The 19,403-nt window shown below is 39.9% G+C and overlaps 2 protein-coding genes across 2 annotated transcripts; both read left to right on the top strand.

The window, feature by feature from the left end:
* Positions 1 to 3,356: 3,356 nt before the first annotated feature.
* LOC309381786 (olfactory receptor 5P52-like) lies at positions 3,357 to 3,974 on the top strand (the record flags this gene model as incomplete). The annotated part of the gene is made up of 1 exon (XM_081933072.1): positions 3,357 to 3,974. The coding sequence occupies one exon, from the start codon at positions 3,357 to 3,359 to the stop codon at positions 3,972 to 3,974; it is 618 nt and encodes a 205-aa protein (XP_081789198.1).
* A 10,901-nt stretch (positions 3,975 to 14,875) lies between these two features.
* Positions 14,876 to 15,850, top strand: LOC309381785 (olfactory receptor 10C1-like; the record flags this gene model as incomplete). The annotated part of the gene is made up of 1 exon (XM_081933071.1): positions 14,876 to 15,850. One exon carries the CDS (start codon positions 14,876 to 14,878, stop codon positions 15,848 to 15,850), a length of 975 nt encoding a protein of 324 aa, XP_081789197.1.
* Positions 15,851 to 19,403: the final 3,553 nt, after the last annotated feature.

Raw genomic sequence — 19,403 nt, 5'->3', positions numbered from 1 at the left:
CTTCGCCACGAAGGGGAGGTTGGAGACTGGACGATAGTTAGCTAGCTCCATTGGGTCGAGCGAAGGCCTCTTGAGCAAGGGTCTCACCACCGCCTCTTTCAAGGCGGTTGGTAAGTATCCCTCACCCAGTGATGCGCTCACCAGGCCCAGGAGCCAGCCTCGTGTCACCTCCCAGGCTGCCAGTACCAGCCAGGAGGGGCACGGGTCCATTAAACAAGTGGTGGGTCGCAGCCGTCCACGTAACCTGTCCAAATCCTCGGGGGCAACAGAGTCAAACTCCTCCCAGAGTGGTCTCTCAAGACTCGCTGTTGGCGGCTCGTCTGGTCCACTGACGGAGGTCCACCCGCTCCGGATCTGATCGATTTTGTCTTGCAGATATTCTCCAAACTCCTCTGCTCTTCCCTGCAAGGGCGCCTCCCGCGTCTCCTGCAACAGGAGAGAGCGGGTCACCCTAGACAGGGCGGCAGGGCGGTTATCCGCAGACGCAATGAGAGCGGCACAATGCCTACGTTTGGCCGCTTTCAATGCCACAAGGTAAGTCCGTAAAAAGGCTCTTACCTGTGTTCGGTCAGATTCGGAGCGTGAGGACCTCCACCTGCTCTCTAGACGTCTCCTATGGCGCTTCATCACCCTGAGCTCCTCGGTATACCAAGGGGCCCGGGTGGCTCGCTGCCGCAGGAGAGGTCGCAGAGGCGCGACCCGGTCTAAGGCCCCCGCCGTCGCCCTATTCCAGGCGTCGACTAGGTCCTCCGACCGAGCGCGGGTTAGGGCTACAGGTAACGGCCCAAGCTCCGCCTGGAACCTATCCGGTTCCATCAAGTGCTTGGGGCGGTACCAGCTTGAACATACTGGTTCCGCCTCCTCGCGGTGGAGGGTAGCGCCAGGGAAGTCGAGCTGGAGATATGAGTGATCTGACCATGACAGGGGCATAATCTCTAAATCCCCTATTCCCAGATCACTCGTCCACTGTTCAGATACAAAGATAAGGTCCAGTGTGTGGCCGCCTTCATGTGTGGGGCCCTGAATTAGTTGGGTCAGGCCCATGGCTGTCATGGAAGCCATGAACTCCCGAGCCACCTCAGACGCTGCTCCCGTCGACGGCAGGTTGAAATCCCCCATAACCAAGAGTCTGGGAATCTCAACCGCCGTCTCCGAGACCAGCTCGAGGAGCTCGGGCAGGGCCGCTGACGTATAGCGAGGAGCCAAGTATACAATCAGCAGACCCCACTGCCTCCCTGGGCCCCATTTCATACCCAGCGACTCACACCCGGGTATCTGAGGAACAGTGAACTCCCTCGGCTCTAGACAATCCCGTATAACTACCGCCACCCCACCACCCTTACCCAGGGCCCGAGGCTGATGGAATGCACGGAAACCCGGTGGGCACATTTCCACGAGGGGTAAACCACCCTCGTGGCCCAACCAGGTTTCCGTTATCCCTGCAAGGTCTAGCTCCCCCTCCGAGATCAACTCGTTAATGAGGGGGGCCTTGTTGGTCACAGACCTTGCATTGCAGAGCATCAGCCTAAGGCCCTGGCTCTGTAGTTCCCGACCACCTAGGCTGCGGGGGTTGGTACAAGCGACCGGGCGTAGCCAGCAGCCACGGTCTCCCAACCGACCTTGCGATCTTTTCTTGTCCTCGCATCCCCCCCTCCCCGCGACCGTTGTAATAAAACAACCCTCTACTGGAATTACAGTTTCCCCTGGGCATCATCATTTAGAGACATGTGGACTTCCTTTAGAATAAGCTGATCTAATTTGCACAGCAGGGACTGTGCTATTCAATATAAGTTAAATGTAAAGCTACGATGGCATTCTTTTCTTTTCTTTTTTTGAGCCAGTATTTATTTAGGCTTCACTTCAAGTATTTCTTTTATCTATGTCAGTCCTGACTGCTGACATATTCTTGAGTTTGAGAGATCAAGACAAGATTAAATGGAGAATCTGGTGCTGAAGGTGACAAAAGACTAAAAGCTACTCACTAAATATCAGGCTTCTTTTAAAGGTAATTCAAAATTTTCCATACCCATTTAGACAACGAAAAGAAAGGTGTAGTATATTTTCAGACAATAATTTTTCACTTGCCTATTTTACTACAGTTTCCTTTTTCAACATGATAGCGACATTATGCTGGAACCCCAGTCTTTCTATCTCTGATTTTAGCCAGCCATAACTTCTCTCAGAGTGATCCGATCATTCAATTTAATTCTGCTCATAAAATGAAATGAAACTTTATTTAGGAGTCTTTTGAGTCTTCTTGAGGTTAGAGTTTCAGTTTTTTAAAGATACATTTTTATTATCACTTTACAAAATTGTTGAAACAGCACTGATCATTCTATTTTGGTAAAAGAATGCTGACATTGAGGTATGAAATTCTTGGCAAATAGGTGAGAAAAGGCAAATATATAGAAATTATTCCCTCTGATGTAATAATAATAATTATTATTATTATTTCTTAGCCGCACCCTCTCCCGAAGGACTCGGGGCGGCGTACAATAAAACATAGGAAATAAATATATAAACAAACATACATATAACAAAAACGTATACCAAGACATATACATATACAAGGAGAGATCAAGGAGATCATACACAATGTAAACTCTGGAACTATTAATGTACCTACAACTGTGCTCACCCTATTCCCTCCTCATGCTTCTTAAAAGAAGTATTTATATAATGGAACTTATTGATAGTGAATTTAGAAATTTGCATATAAAAAGGGGAAATGAGTGGTGACATATGATTATAGTTTTGCCCAGTTGTTGAACTATTGTGTGCTACACATTGCACGAATGAACCCTCAAATGTTTACTTGCTGGATGTTATATATGCAGAAAGAGGCTGAGAGAGAAAGTCACAGTGCGTGCACAATATATATGAGAAAATAATTCTTAACATTTAAGTTATTTTATTAAACAATAGGGAAAATACAAAAAAGAAATAAATTTTGCATCATATTTATCATACATATTTGTATCATATTCGCAGGCATGGCAGTGGCAGAACCAGAAAACCAAACTGAAATCACAGAATTTTATTTGATGGGATTTGTAGGACTTGGGGATCTGCAAGTTCCAGTCTTCTGCCTCTTCTTACTTATCTACCTTGTTACCATGGTTGGGAATATCCTGATAATTTTGTTAGTTGTTACTGATTCCCACCTTCACACCCCCATGTATTTCTTCCTAGGTAGTTTCTCTTTCCTGGAATTGTGCTACAGTTCTAATATCCTTCCAATGATATTGACTAGTCTCATTCATGGTGGGAGAAAATTAATTTCTATAACTGGCTGCATAATACAATATTATATGTTTGGTGTCTTGGCAGTTGCTGAATGTTGTCTCCTAACGGCAATGTCGTATGATAGATATGTAGCAATCTGTAAGCCACTCCATTACACAACATTAATGAATGACAAAATTTGCTTCCAGTTTATAATTGGATCATGGATCCATGGTTTATTTGTTATGAGCATAGTTTTATATCTAATGCACTTGTTAAAGTTAAAGTTCTGTGGGCCCAGTGAAATCGATCACTTCTTTTGTGAATTGAATCCAATATTAAAATTAGCATGCAGTGAAACTTACTTGATTGAATTTGCAACTACTTTGTTATCTATCTTGTGTATCTTGCTTCCTTTCTTCTTGACTTTGGTATCTTATATTTTTATTATTTCTACTGTCATGAGAATGTCGTCTGTCAGTGGAAGGAAGAAGGCTTTCTCAACCTGCTCCTCACATCTTGTGGTGGTATCTATTTTCTATAGCACATTAATGATTGTCTACATTTTGCCCAAAACAGATAATCTGAAAAGAATCAACAAAATTGTATCTCTTTTTTATACAATTCTGCCCCCTTTGTTCAATCCCCTGATATACAGTTTACGAAATAGGGAGGTAATAGAGGCTCTTAGAAAAACAGTTGCTAAATTGTATGCCATTGAAAGACTGTACCACTGTAATCTAGCATGAAAACACACACACACACACACACACACACACCTATATCACTATATCATCTAAATCGATATATATATATTATACCTATCTATATCTATATCTATCTCTCTATCTATCTATCTATCTATCTATCTATCTATCTATCTATCATCTACCTACCTACCTACCTACCTACCTACCTACCTACCTACCTACCTACCTACCTACCTATCATCTATCTATCTATCTATCTATCTATCTATCTATCTATCTATCTATCTATCTATCTATCATCTATCTATCTATCTATCTATCTATCTATCTATCTATCTATCTAATCTATCTATCTATCTATCTATCATCTATCTATTCCATATTCTTTATCTCTATCATCTCCATGTTTATCATCTCTATCTCTATGTTTATGTCTATTTGTTTATGTTGTGTAATTTCTCAATATTGATTTAATTTGGGATTCTTTGAGGACACAATCACATTTTTATTTCTCCAGATTATTAAATTAGAGATTAGAGATACTAAAGAATTTTGCCATGATTTTGTCTTTCCCTCTCAAGAAAGTCAAAGCAGCATTATTAGGCATCAGTTGTGTTCTTCTATTTTAAAATGATACAGTTTTTAAGAAAAAAAATATGTTATGTATTCCAAATGACTGATATGCAGTTTGAAATGAGTGCATTTCTGGAAGATATGTTACCTTCCTACTCCACAGAATGAAGTATATAATTTTTATTACAGCCATTGTGTAATAAAAGGATGGAGGATGGAGGCACCAATATCAACACCAGAAAACTCCCCTCTTTCCCTCAGATGCTTGCTTCTTATTGGGATGGAGAAATTTACACTGAATAGAAAATACGTGTGTTAGGAAGAGGATGGGATTATTATACATTTTTAATATTTCAAGAAAGCTGAGAAGGCATTGGGGTGATGCTGGTGCTGGATATTTGTCATTTAGCCTGCAGACTTTGTTGGATTCAAATGTTTGATGGACCAATGCAGTTCACATAGTGCTATTTTACATTTCTTTATACTGGAGCAACCAATCAAGGAGAGAGAAAAAAGATGGCTCATTTGGGGAACACAAATCCAAAGGAAATATATTTTACTTCTGATGTTTAGAATACACCTAAAATAAAGACCTCTTTCAATGGTTTGAGTCATGATTATTTTATTTATTCGGTTTTTCAAAAATAAAATTTATATGCCACCCATCTCAATAAGGTGATTATTGCATCTATACTTAGCAGTGTAATGGAAATGGTTTGTTATTTACTTATTCTGGAATTTTTATTTTAATTCTTCCATCTATGCAATAACCTACAGAATACAAAACAATAGAGTTGGAAGGGAGCTTGGAGGTCTTCCAATCCTTTCTCCAAATGGTCCCCCATCCAAACATTAAACAAAATGACTTAGTTCTGATGCTATGATGCTGATTGTAAATGCTGAATCTTTTATACACAAAAAGAAGACAAAATGCACTTTGCTAACTATAGATCTATTGCTCCCCACTTTTTTGTGAATCTTCAACTGTAGTAATAATATATATTCAGCAGATATATGTATGTTTTTGGATTCCCACGTGCATAGATTCCCCCATCTAGAGAACTGTTCTTTTCCTCTAGGATAAACCAAGTTAATTTGCACACCAGGGGCTGTGGCCTTCAGTATAAGATAAATACAAAGTTAGGATGTTGTCTTTTATAGAAACACTGTTCAATTAGATTTTACTTTAATTACAGTAGTCCTTTTAGGTTGCAAGTCCTGACCAATTCTAGAGATCAAGGTAAGATTCCATAGACAACATGGTGCTGCTCGTGGTTAGAGAAGTTCAAAATCTTCTCAATGAATTGCAGACTCCTGCAAAGCTAATCCAATTTTTTCTATGCCTAAAAGACTCATAAAATAGGTGTGGTACATATTCAGGCAATACCTTTTAATAGCTTTTCTTCAGTTTTCCCCTTCAAGGGAATGCTATGCAGCAATATCCCATCTTCCTATTTGTAATTCTGGCCCACCAGATCTTCTTCCAGAATGATCCATTCCATTTAATTCCATCATTAAACATAAAAATGAAATTTTATTTAGGCCCCTTTTTAGCCTTCCTGAAGTTAAGTTTTAATTTTTTAAAAGTTGTAGTTTTATTATAATTTTACCAAATTGTTGAACTAGTGTTGACAGTTATCTTTTGATAAAAGAGACTGAAATATAGAAAAAGCATAGTATTATAGCAATAGTTTATACATTTGGCTGGAATTTCTGGGTAATATAATCCCAATTTACCTAGAAGAGGCTGTGTTAGAGGTATGGATTATACTGTTTTGAAATTCTGGATTGAATTTCAGATTGGATAATCTTTTGAAGCCCAACTTCTTATTTTTCTCAGATACACAGGGCACATACATTTCCTCCATAACCCCCCAAAAGGGAAAGACTTCGTACTTCTTAGAAGCAGGGCTTACGCAATGGTGCATACTGCTTTCATAATTAGGATTTATTGCATGAAATGAGAAAAGGAATGGGATTATCTGCTTAGAGCTTTGTCCAGGTATACAGCTACTATTACTCATCGTGGGAATAAAGTCTGAAAGTTTTCTTTCCAGGCAGAGCAAAAGATAGTCACAAAGCAAGGTAATGTATGTGAATACATATGAAAGACATTATTTGATTCCTAACATTTAAGATAATTTACTTATTAATGAGGAAAATTAAGAAACTATACGTATATTACCTTAGTACACATATATTACAAATTCTAAATATTATGTAGTACCATAATCAGAATAAGCTCCTACATGAATAAGCAATAGTGAAAATATAAGAAGAAATAATATGATTGGGATAAACACAAAGGCCATTGTGGAAACAACTAGTGGGAAAGAGGGTGTATTTTCATACTTTCTTGTGCTGATGTATTTACCAAAACTGTTGTCCCTCTTTTGGTTGAAGAACTTCCAGAATTTCTAAGTAGCATTGCTGAAACATTTTCTATACAATAGTCGTGTCCCTAAAGTGGACTGTGAGAATTGTAAATCACAATTTTATGGTGTTGTGGCTGCAACACTGAATTATTATTTTTTTAATTAAACAAAGTTTTATTGGTTTTTTAGGGGGAAAAAAGGGAAAGGGGTGTTGGAATGAGTTACAAATTTTGGCAGTTACAATATGTAGAAGGTGTCCCCTCCCCCCGTACTCATGATATTCATTTAAACATAAACTTTAATACTAAATAGCAATATTTGTGAGCATATAGATTCAGGTAATAATTTCAAACAATTTTTATCAAGCAGATTTTCCTGTTCATTTTTGTGATCTGAGTTTTCTTGGTATTGCCCCTTCTCCCCCCACCATCAGCGCTCCGGCCCCTCCCGTTTCCTGTAGATCTGGTGTAAGATCATCAGTTTTATCTAGGAGTGCTTTGTTTTTTTCCATAAATGCCTGAGCCTCTGTGGTTGTGCTGATTCTAACTCTAGTATCCTCCCAGAAAATTAGCATACCTTCAGGCATCAACCATCTGAACCACACCCCCTTCTGGTAAAGCTTCTTCGCTAATTGCGAATAATTTTTTTCTTTTCTCTCTCACTTTCTTGGGGATCTGTTTCAGAATGGTTATTTCTCTATCTTGATATTTCAGAGCTTGCCCCCTTTGTGCACTCAGAATCTCATCTCTTGTAGTCTTTCTAAGAAATTTAATGTGTACCTTCCTGGGTACATTATGTGTTCTAGCATATTCTGAATTTACTCTATATACCAGATCCAGTTCCCACCCCATCTGTTGTTTTTCTTTTTGAATGTATTCAGCCAAAATGTTTGTCATGATGTCCCTTAAATCCTCATCATCTGCCTCAACCACATTTTGGAACCTAAGAAAAAAAGACATTCTTTCAAATTCTGTTTTCATCTGGTGGGACTCAAGATCTTGGTTCCCCTTCTGCACCCCTTTCATCTCCCCCCTCATCTCAGCCATCCCCCCCTCCAAAAGATCCAGTCTCTGTGAATTTTTGCTCGTCTGGTCCTGGTTCTCTTTAAGCTGCTCTTTCATCTCCTTTAATTGACTTTTTATGTCCTCTTGTCCCTTTAAGATTTGTTGAAACATCTGTTGAAAATCCGTCTCTTGAGGCTTGGGCTGTATCAGAGATATTAGAGTTTGTTGTCCACTAGGACTGGATACTGTAGATGTCGGGGTGGAGACAGCAAAGCCCAGCTTCCCCGGGGGTGGTCTTTTAGGTGGCATTATATTGAGCAGAAAGAGTTCAAAGTCAATACAGAGAGGAAACAATTAGGGAGGGCAACTGCCAAGAGAGATCGGGAGCCAAAGAGTCCAAGCAGAAGGAAGTTCTTTCTTTCTAATTGCAACTTCTGGCAATAGAGTAGTAAAATCCTTTGTTCCAGGAGAGTCCAATACAGGCAAGAGATTTATCTGACTGTCACAGAGACAAAGACAGTAAGCCTGAAGTTCTATGGGTGGAGTCAAATTTCAATGTTTATAAAGACAGTGGAAGCAAGCCATCTTGCCCTGCCAGCATCGGAGTTAAGGGGCATAAAAAAAAAGTTTTCAAAGTTCCCAAAGATTCCAGATCATCACCTCATTTATGGAATAACAATCCAAAATCTGCCTTCGTTATGAGCGTGAAATCATTGCATAGCTCTCTCCCTTCCTCCTACTCTGGGGCCGAGAGCAGAGTCGTTTCTAGCCGCCTGTCTGAGGGGGGGGGAATCCCCCTCCCTCCAGTCATGTTTCTCCGAGCCGAGTTGAAAACAGCTCTAACAGCTGGCAGTCTTTTTTTTTTATAAGCAAAGGAACGGAGGGAAGTTTCCACCTCACCACACAGCAACCGCGTCCTTCAGATAGTATGCTCTTCCAGCTGCCTCTTCACGAAGACGCTGCAGCGCCTCCCCATTCTGCCTCCTGGTGCCTAGGGCGATGCGGGGCCCCCCGGCCGCCGCCAACTCAGGGGATCCCCCGCTATGCCGCCACTTCGGCAGGAGCCCCTACGGGGTGTCATGTGCCCCCCAAGCGATGAGGGGCCCACCAGAAGAGCACGGGGCGAGCAGAGCCTGCCCGTCGTGGTCAGCAGCCAGAACCAGAAGTCTACAACACTGAATTATTGACTTTAATTTATACCATCTAATGTGAAACAAACCAAATTACTTCTCCAATTTTTGCCTTGTAATATAATGTGCAAAACAAACTGTGGAATGAAACCAGCATATTCAAGTTCTGTGTTTCTATTGTAAATGAGCATATGCCTTTCCTGTTTAAGAAGGAAACACAGCTTCAGTTGATTTGCAAACATGGTATCTTGGAAACTTAAGACATGATTCAAAGATTCATATTTCTGAGATGGGATGGGAACTTTATGAAAAATAAACCTTCTCTTGGTGAGCTAAGTGGTAACACCTAAAAAATTGCCTGTCTGAAAAAAAAATGGTTTCTTCAAATTGGACTTTAAGTGTCAAATCAGTAAAAATAAAAAGGAGAAAACTAATTTCCTCTGAATGTCACTTTCTAATTTTAGTTGGTGTAGAAAATGAAAATGGATTTCCAAAGACTGTTCATGTTCACAATAAAGGTTATTTAATAAAACACTTACACTGAATTCTGTGAGACTTACCACATACAAATAGAAAATGAAAATCCAATGGACTTTAATTAGTTTCCCTGACCTTATAATGTCCACCAGTTTGTTCTCAAATGACTTTTTCTCAGGTCCACATTTATTGTGTTGCTGTCATTTCTAATTGTTAACAAAAATACCGCTCTCATTCATTTTTATATATCTCATGTTTTATAACTGTGATAATTGATTATGAGATAAAAGGGTAAGAACTGCATAAATAATTTCTGGGCACCTCAAATAATTAAGTATTATTCTTTCTGGAATGGCAGAACCATTTCCAGATAATCAAACAGAAATCATGGAATTCATTTTGCTGTGTTTTGTGGGACTGGAAGATCTGCAGGCTCCTCTCTTCTGCTTCTTCTTACTTATCTACTTTGTTACGGTGGTTGGGAACATCCTCATCATTTTGCTGATCGTTACTCATCCCCATCTCCATATTCCCATGTACTTCTTCCTGGGTAATCTGTCTTTCCTGGAGATATGCTACAGTTCCAGCATCCTTCCAATGATGTTGTCTAATCTCATCTATGGTGGAAGGAAATCCATTTCTGTAATGGCTGCATGATGCAATATTATTTTTTTGTTATTTTATGAGTTCCTGAATGTTGTCTCCTAGGGGCAATGCCATATGATAGGTATGGGGCAATGTCTTATGATAGGTGTTGTGGCCCAACAGCGGCCGGCTGAACTGTTGGTGGAATCTGACAGCGATGAACATTGTGGGACTGCCCTGGAGGCTGAGGAAGACTCTGAGGGATGTGTGGAGTCAGAGCAGGGACTAGAAAGGCCTGTTGGCCACCAGGTGGTGTCTCAGTCAGGTAGCAGTGAGGAAGAACAGAGGGAGGCTGTCCCTGACATATGTATGCATATGACTGCGAGGAGGAGGGAGCAGCTTTGGAAAAAGGGTCACAGAAGGAAATAGAAACAGGTGGCCATTGATTGGCCCCTCCCAGAGGTGGGGCAATGGGAGGGGAATTTTGCAGGAAACAACAATTTACTGATCCAGCCGTAGTGAAAGATTGGGAGAATTTCGGAAGTTCAAGCCTTGTTTCATAGAGATAAGTTTCTGGGCTCTCAGCCAAGGGGTTGCTTATCTCCCTCCTTAGTTGTGGCAGACAGCCAAATCTGCATCAGTATATATTGCAGAGGCTTGGGACAGAACAATAGGTATGTAGCAATTTGTAAGCCACTGCATTACGTAAAAATAATGAATGGCAGAATATGCTTCCAGTTTATAGTTGAATCCATGGTTTATTTGTCATGAGCATAATTTTATATCGAATGCACAAGTTAAAGTTGCGTGGTCCAACTGAAATTGACCATTTCTTTTGCGAATTGAATCTAATATTAAAGCTAGCATGCAGTGACACACACTTGATTGAACTTGCAACTATTTTGTTATCTATTTTGTGTATTTTGCTTCCTTTCTCCTTGACATTGGCATCTTATATTTTTATTATTTCTACTGTGATGGAAGGAAGAAGGCTTTCTCAACCTACTCCTCATACCTCATGGTAGTGTCCATTTTCTCTAGCACCTTAATCGTTTACATGTTGCCCAAAACAGATGGACTGCGAGAAATCAACAAAGCTTTGTCTGTGTTTTATACAATCCTGACCCCTTTGTTCAATCCCCTGATGTACAGCTTACGAAACAGGGAGATAATAGGAGCCCTTAAAAAAGCAGTTGCTAAATTGCACACCCCTGAAAGAATTCAACACTGTAATCTAATATGAACTTTTTTGTTGTTCATGATCTTGTATTATGCCTAGTAAAATCAAGATTTGGGATACTTTGAGGACAGCATCACATGTTTTAATTTCTTTGGAATATTCTATTAAGGACATTAAGGAATTCTACGCTGGATTTGTCCTTCTTGATGATGTTCATCCATCATGTTCAAAGATGTCATTGACATCTAACAGATTGTAGACTGCACGATGTGTCCGAAGGTGACTGGTAATACCTATAAAGGGATGCAATATTCTGCCACATGTCAGGTAGATATGTGTGGGCCCCATTGTTGCAGCATTTGCAGCTCTGGCTTTGCAGAGTGCTCACTTCTCTTGTACTAGGACCTAGTTACTTGCAGGATCGTATCCTGCCCCATACATCCCTACGACCAATTCGCTCTCACAGAGAGGGACTTCTCCGGGTGCCGTCCACTAAGCAATGCCAGAGGACGGCGCCGAGGGGTAGGGCCTTCTCTGTGATGGGCCCAGCCCTCTGGAATGACCTCCCCCCCGACATTAGGACAACTACCGATCTCCGCTCCTTCTGCACGAAACTCAAGACCCACCTGTTCCAACTAGCCGGCCTGGCTTGAATTATAACTACATCTTCTAATCCCCCTGGACAATTTCAAATTTTAAATTAAGTTCGACTTTTGGGGTATTTTAATTGTTTTAATCTTACTGTGTGTTTTAACTTATGATTATTTATTTATGTATTGTACAATGTTTTTGTATATACCTCCTCCTCGTCATTTGTTGTATATTGAATTGTACGCCGCCCCGAGTCCCTTTGTGGAGAGGGAGCGGCCTATAAATTGAATTAATAATAAACAAATAAACAAACAAACAAACAAACAAACAAACAAACAAACAAACTATGGATCTTCTGTCCTCAGATGTCTGACAGCCTTGGTGGATCAGCGTGCTCCATGTTGAACAATCTTGTGCCAGGGATTCCCGGGATGTGGTGTCAATTTCCAGGGACTTGAAGGAGGCCATTTTATACAAGAAAGAAAAAGCAGAGTGAATGGTATACACAAGTGAACATTTTTTGTGTTCATTCTACTCTTACAAATAAACATTCTGATGAATAGTATTGATTCTTGTTAAATGTAAGAAAGTAAAACATGCATGTAAAACCTATCACAAGATAGTAAATTTGTTTTAGTTTTTATTCTCTTCTGTCAATTAGTTAGTTTGATGTAACAAAGTGCTACTTTGATAACACTTTCTCCTATTCCTCAATAGCATTTTTGCAATTTGTTAATCTTTATCTGTAACAATAGTGTTTGTCTGGAAGTTTTCAGATTCCCATATGCATCACCATCTAGAGACCTCTTCTTTTCCTTTGGGATAAACCGAATTAATTTGCACAGTAGGGACTGTGGCCTTCAATATAAGATAAATGCAAAGTTAGTATGCTGTCTTTTTCAGATATGGTGTTCAATTCGATTTTACTTTAATTAGTCCTTTTATTTTGCTAGTCCAAAGCCAATACTAGAGATCAAGGTAAGATTCCATAGACAACCTGGTTCAGATGATAAGAGAACCTCAAAATTTGCTTACTGAATGTCAGACTCCTACAAAGCTGACTCAATTTTTTTCTACACTAAAAATACCATAAGAAAGGTGTGATACATTTCCAGACAAAAACTTTTTGCAGTTTTTCTTCAGTTTTCTTTTTCAAGGGCATGCTATGTGCCAATACTACATCTTCCTGTTTGTAATTCTGGCCATCCAAACCTTCTTTCAGAATGATCTATTCCATTTAATTCCATCATTAACCATAAAATGAAATTTTATTTAGGACTCTTTTGAGTTTTTTTGAGGTTAAGTTTTTATTTTTTTTAAAGTTGTATTTTTATAATAATTTTACCAAATTGTTGAATTTGCATTGATGGTTATTTTTTAATAAAAGAAAAGTCAGTTACAGAATAGATGAGCTGCTAATATATCAGCAACAGTTTATAAATTGGTTATTTGGCTGGAATTCCCAACTTACCTTAAAGAGGCCGGGTTAGAGGTAAGAATTATACTGATTTGAAGTTCTAGATCAAATTTCTGATTGGATACTCTTTTGAAGCCTAACCTTATTTTTTTCTAAGTTATGTTGTCCAATGCCAAGTAGTCTAATGCAAAATAACTTAAAGAAGGGAAATCATTCACAAAGGGAAAGACTTCATGCTTCCTGGAAGCATTGTCTAAGAGTGCTTACTGCATACTTATTTAGAAATTGCTATATAAAATGTGAAAAGCATGGGGACACCAACATATAGTTTTGCCTAAGTGTGATTACACATTTTGAAACATTTTTTTCCCAGACAGGAAAAAAGGAAGCTACAAAACATGTATAATACATGTAAGAGACACTAATGGATTGCCAACATTCAAGGCAGTCTACCGAACAATAAAAAAGTAGAAAACTAAATATTCATTAGTATATAGTGTACAATCAAAATACTAAAAAGAGTGAAATACTTTATTTGCAATAAGGTCCCACATGAACAAGCAAAAATAAAAACCCAAGCAGAGCAGTTATATGAAATAATGCACAATATTTGCAGAATATGATTGGGGTGATTACACAGCATATTGGGAAATTGAAAATAGCTGTGGGAAGGAGAGTGTATTTTCATATCTCTTGTGCTGACATATTCATGAAAACAGTGCTCCCTCTTGGGCTCCAGTAACACCCAAGATTCCCAACCAGCACTGCTTAAATGTTTCCTAAAATGAACTGTGAGAAATGTAGATGACAATTCTCTGTGTTAAGTGACTACAAACTGAATTGCTGCCTTTAATTCATGCTATCTAATGTGAAACAAGCCAAACTGATTCTCAGGTTTTAACCTTGTGACCTAACGTATAAGATAAACTGTGAAACCAACTCAACAAGTTTTAATTTTGCATTTCTATTGCAAATGAGCACAGTCTCAATTAATATATCGAGATATATTTGTGGAAATTTAAGTCAGGCTTCAAATAAGTATGTATCATATTTCAGAAATGGGAAGAGAACCTTTCTTTAGAAAAATAAATATTCTCTAGCTGAGGTAAGTAAAACCTTGCCAATCTTGTCTGATCTGAAAAAGACAAACAAATCAGTTTAAAGAGGGAACTAATTTCTTCTCACTCTCACTTCTTATTTTTAATTAGTATAGAAAGAAATGAATGGATCACCAATTTTTTTTGTTTATTTTTAAATGATGGTTATTTAACCGAACACGTGGCTTAACTTCCACTGAATTTAGTGAGACTTTCCCAAAATAAACAAATACCAAAAGCCAATAAACTTTTATTTTTTTAGCCACAATATTCAAAAATTTCTTCTATTTCATTATGCTCATCTTTTGTTCTCTTTTTCTCAAGCTTCATATGTTCTGTTGCTGTAGTTTCTAACTATAAAATTGTTGACAAAAATATTTTAACATCATTCACTTTAGTGTACTGCATTTTTATGTTTTATAATTGTGATAATTACTTATGTCATAAAAAATAAAAACTTAATACATAATTTCTGAGCAGCTCAAATAAATTAGATATCACATTTGCAGGAATGGCAGAAACAGAACAAGATAACCGAACAGAAATTACGGAATTCAATTTGCTGGGATTTGTAGGGCTTGGAGAATTGCAGTTTCCTCTCTTCTATCTTTTCTTGATTATCTATGTTGTTACTGTGCTTGGGAACATCCTCATCATTTTGCTGGTTGTTACTCATCCCAATCTTCATACCCCCATGTATTTCTTCCTGAGTAATCTGTCTTTCCTGGAGATCTGCTACAGTTCAAGCATCCTTCCAATGATGTTGTCTAATCTCATCTATGGTGGAAGGAAATCCATTTCTGTTACGGGCTGCATGATGCAATATTACTTTTTTGCCATTTTGGCAGTTGCCGAATGTTGTCTCCTGGGGGCAATGTCATATGATAGGTATGTAGCAATTTGTAAGCCACTGCATTACACAATACTAATGAATAGCAGAATTTGCCTCCAGTTTATAGTTGGATCATGGATTCATGGTTTATTTGTTATGAGCATAGTTTTATATTTTATATATCAGTTAAATTTCTGTGGTCCCACTGAAATTGATCATTTCTTTTGTGAATTGAATCCAATATTAAAGCTTGCATGCAATGACACCCACTTGATTGAAATAGTAACCATTTTTATATCTGCTATATGTATCTTGGTTCCTTTCTTCTGGACCTTGGAATCTTATATTTTTATTATTTCTACTGTAATGAAAATGTCATCTGTCAGTAGAAGGAAAAAGGCTTTCTCAACCTGCTCCTCACATCTCATGGTGGTGTCCATTTTCTATAGTACCTTAATGATTGTCTACATTTTGCCTAAAACAGATGGACTGCGAAACATTAACAAAGTATTATCTCTTTTTTATACAATCCTGACCCCTTTGTTTAACCCCATGATATACAGCCTACGAAACAGAGAGGTGAAGGTGGCCCTTAGAAAAGCAGTTGCTAAATTGTGTACAATTGGAAGGATGCACCAATGTAATCTATTATGAATTTTTTTTGTTCATGTTCTTGTCCCAATAAAACCAAAATTTGGATTTTTTTGAGGATAGCATCATGGTTCTAGATTTTCTTGCAATATTATACTAGATATTAGGAACATTAAAGAATTCTGCCATGAGTTTGTCAAATCTGAGAAAGCCAGAACAGGTTTGGATACACAAGTGAATTTTTTATTGTTCATTCTATTCTGAGAAATAAAGATTTTTATGGGTTTTATGTTAAATGTAAAAAGTACTTTGAAAGTTACTTACAATTTTGAACTTTAAAAAATGCAGCATATTTAAAAGAAGAATTGTAGGTAAAGATAAAGATTCCCCTCTCACATATGTGCTAGTTGTTCCTGACTCTAGGGGGTGGTGCTCATCTCAGTTTCAAAGACGAAGAGCCAGCGATGTCCAAAGACGTCTCCGTGGTGATGTGGGTAGCATGACTCAATGCAGAAGCACATGGAACTCTGTTACCTTCCCACCAAAGGTGGTCCATATTTTTCTACTTGCATTTACATGCTTTCAAACTGCTAGATTGGCAGAAACTAGGACAAGTAATGGAAGCTCAGTCCGTTATGCGGCACTAGGGATTTGAACTGCTTTCTGATTGACAAGCTCAGTGTCTTAGCCACTGAAGTCACTGTGTCCCTCTGAATTGTAGAGAAAGACTTTTTTCCCCTACCTGCATAATTTCAATGATTCAGCAAATGATTATTTTAAGAAATGTGTTCTCAAAAGCATTAAAACACAAAATGTCTTGAATGGGAGGGTGGAGGTAGAGGTAGAATTGCTGCTGAGTTATGACCTTTTCCCAGGCAAACATATGGCCTTTACAGAGAAGAATTTGAAAGAAGCAATAGGAAACTTCATGGCAGTCTCAAATATATTTCTATTGGAATGACTGATCAGTTATCAGCAGATACTCTGTTTTATAAAAACCCTTCCATCGTTAAGAATTTTTCACTTGGAAATATTAGGTACTTTTTACTTGGAAATACTTGGAAATATTAAATGCTGATGTCAGGCCTACAACAGTTCCTTTAAGAATCTTTGGCCTGTCACACTCTCTTCAAGCTTCATCTTTAGTATGCAAATTCATTAAGGGGGGAAATAGCAAGGTGTAGAATGTGTTGTTTTCAAAATAAAAAAATCCTTTCTAGAAGCTCAAAGTTATTCTTTGTCTCCGCACCTTGGCACCTGACCGGAACCAGAGGGGTGGAGATGCCAGCGTGGCCAAAGAAGATTGGGACATGTGATGGATTTATGGGTGTGGGGATAGATCATGAACTATCAACAGGGTGGAATCCCAGGAAGTGCTTCAGAATTGGGATTCCACAGAACGATGCCAACATGTCTGTCTTATTAAATTGGAATTTTAAGGATAGTTCTGCCTTGGACTCTGATTTAATTCTGCATGATATTTGGAACACTGAAATTATCCCAATTCTCCTTTAAAATTATTTTTATAAGGGTACTGAATCCCAGTTTTGACCCAACCCTGGGCAATACGAAATTTCAGTGAAGATGGAGGAAGAAAAGAATGCAGCAGAGAAGGCCAAAGATAATGGATCGCTTGTATTTGTCGATACTATCTATGCACCTTCTAAAGAAATAGTTGAGGCTATAGAAGCTAAAGAAAAGGAATTCCGGCTGGGAGCCTGGAGAAAGGAACCAACCCCCAGACTTCCCTCACAGATGGAATTAGACCTGCAAGATGAAGCCTCAGGATTTATAACTTTTAAAGAATACCTGCTAGAAGGAGAGAGGGGCACCAGGGAAGCTCTGACAGATGACTGGATGATGGCCAGAAGGTCTAATGAATGGAGATCCCAGCCACCCTCACACAGCCATTCTCTGATGGGCCTCTTAGACCAATTCGGACAACTAAACATGAATGGAATCAACTCCCTCACCCCCTTAGGACCACCTAAGTGGAACCTGGCACAGCTCACATTCTCCTTTCCTAGCAGAGAATTTGCTACGCAGTGGAGTGGAGATCTTGGCTCCTTCCACAAAGCAACCAGTGAATCAAACCAACACCTTACTGCTGGGGTAAAACCAACATCAGTCACATCAGCACCCCTCCCTCCTGGTGTGCAACCAGACCCCCCCCCCCAAATTGGGAAGATCAAGCCAGCCAGACGAAAGGGGCCTGGAACACATTCACCTCCCCCCAGCTGCAAAGAGGTGGCTCCGAGCCCATGAATCAAGCAACCCCAGGGTGGGCTTTCTTTCCAGGTCACGGATGGGCTCAATGTCAATGGATGCCTGGGCCCTCCCAGCAGATGGCACTATTCCAGATAATTGCCCCTGGGCAGAACCAGGGACTGGGACGGCCACCGGATCCAGCCCCCCCCAGCAATGCCTCAACAGACTTTTCCCCAACCGATGGGTGTGGCCCAACAAAGGGGCTTACGATCCCAGGCAGCAGGCCAACAGGCTGCCCCTGTTCAACCACCAGCACCCCCTTCTCCAACACCCCCATGGTTTTGTGCAACATTCTACGGGACCCTAGATAAGCTGGCTTACTTCCTGAATCGAATATTGGCATACGTGGATCAAGTAGGCCCACAGTACCCGTCTGATCGAGAGTTGATCATAGAAATAGCCGAGGGGATGAATGAAAGGGAGGCGGCACAATGGATAGCGGAGCTCCATAAGGAAGTGGCTCCTGAGCTAGATGATGTAACTGGGTCCATCCAACTGATGTGTGCCCGATTTAGCAATGTGGCCCAACATGTGGATGCTGAAGACCAGATCCAGGCATTGTGACAGGCTGGTCATCCCATGAAGGAATTAGTTTGGGAGTTCTGGAGAATAGCTGGAAGACTATGATACTGGCCAGAAAGAGTCTTGGTCTGCACATTCAAAAAGGCCTTAGATCCCAAACTGAAAGAAGCTTGTGCCGTAAGAGGGGGGGGGGGTGTCCCAGAACGTCTCCAAGATTAGTACACCACTGAAATCATACTGGACCATGAAATTAACACCTATCGGAAGCCTGGTACTGGAACTCCTGACAAAAAACCATTGGCCCACCAAACACAGAGGCAGTGAAAAGCCTCCACCAACCCCTTATTCCTCAGAGCCCATTATAAAGTGCTACCGATGCAGTCAGCTTGGACACAGAGCATCAAGATGTCAGGCTCCAGCCCCTGTTCCACAACTGTGCCAACCATCTGCCAGCGCAATGAAGAAAAAAAAAAAACCCAAAACCACCAGAAAAGGTTTGTCTTGTACAACAGCCAACGGAGGCGGAGAGCTATACCATTGAAGAAGCCCCTGCTACCTTGGAGGAGGAGGAAGAAAATGCCAAAGATGACCCAATGGTGAGTGCACCTATCCATCCTTTATGATAAAATCCAAACTCCAAGTGCCAAAAACGGGTGTGGAAGGGGAAGTTGGGGTGATCGTAGACACCGGCTGCACCCGATGCTTAATCAGCATGTCAGTAGTGGAGCAACTAGGTATACGCACAAGACCTCTAACCCATCCTATTTGGTTTGAGCAAGTAGATGGAACCCTAATGGGGGGGGGGGGGGGCTCCAGCCATGAAGAT

Source organism: Natrix helvetica (genome assembly GCF_964273705.1).
Source record: "Natrix helvetica genome assembly, chromosome: Z".
NCBI classification, from domain to species: Eukaryota; Metazoa; Chordata; class Lepidosauria; order Squamata; family Natricidae; genus Natrix; species Natrix helvetica.
Note: the sequence above shows the minus strand (reverse complement) of the source record. Positions and strands in the feature narration are given on the sequence as shown.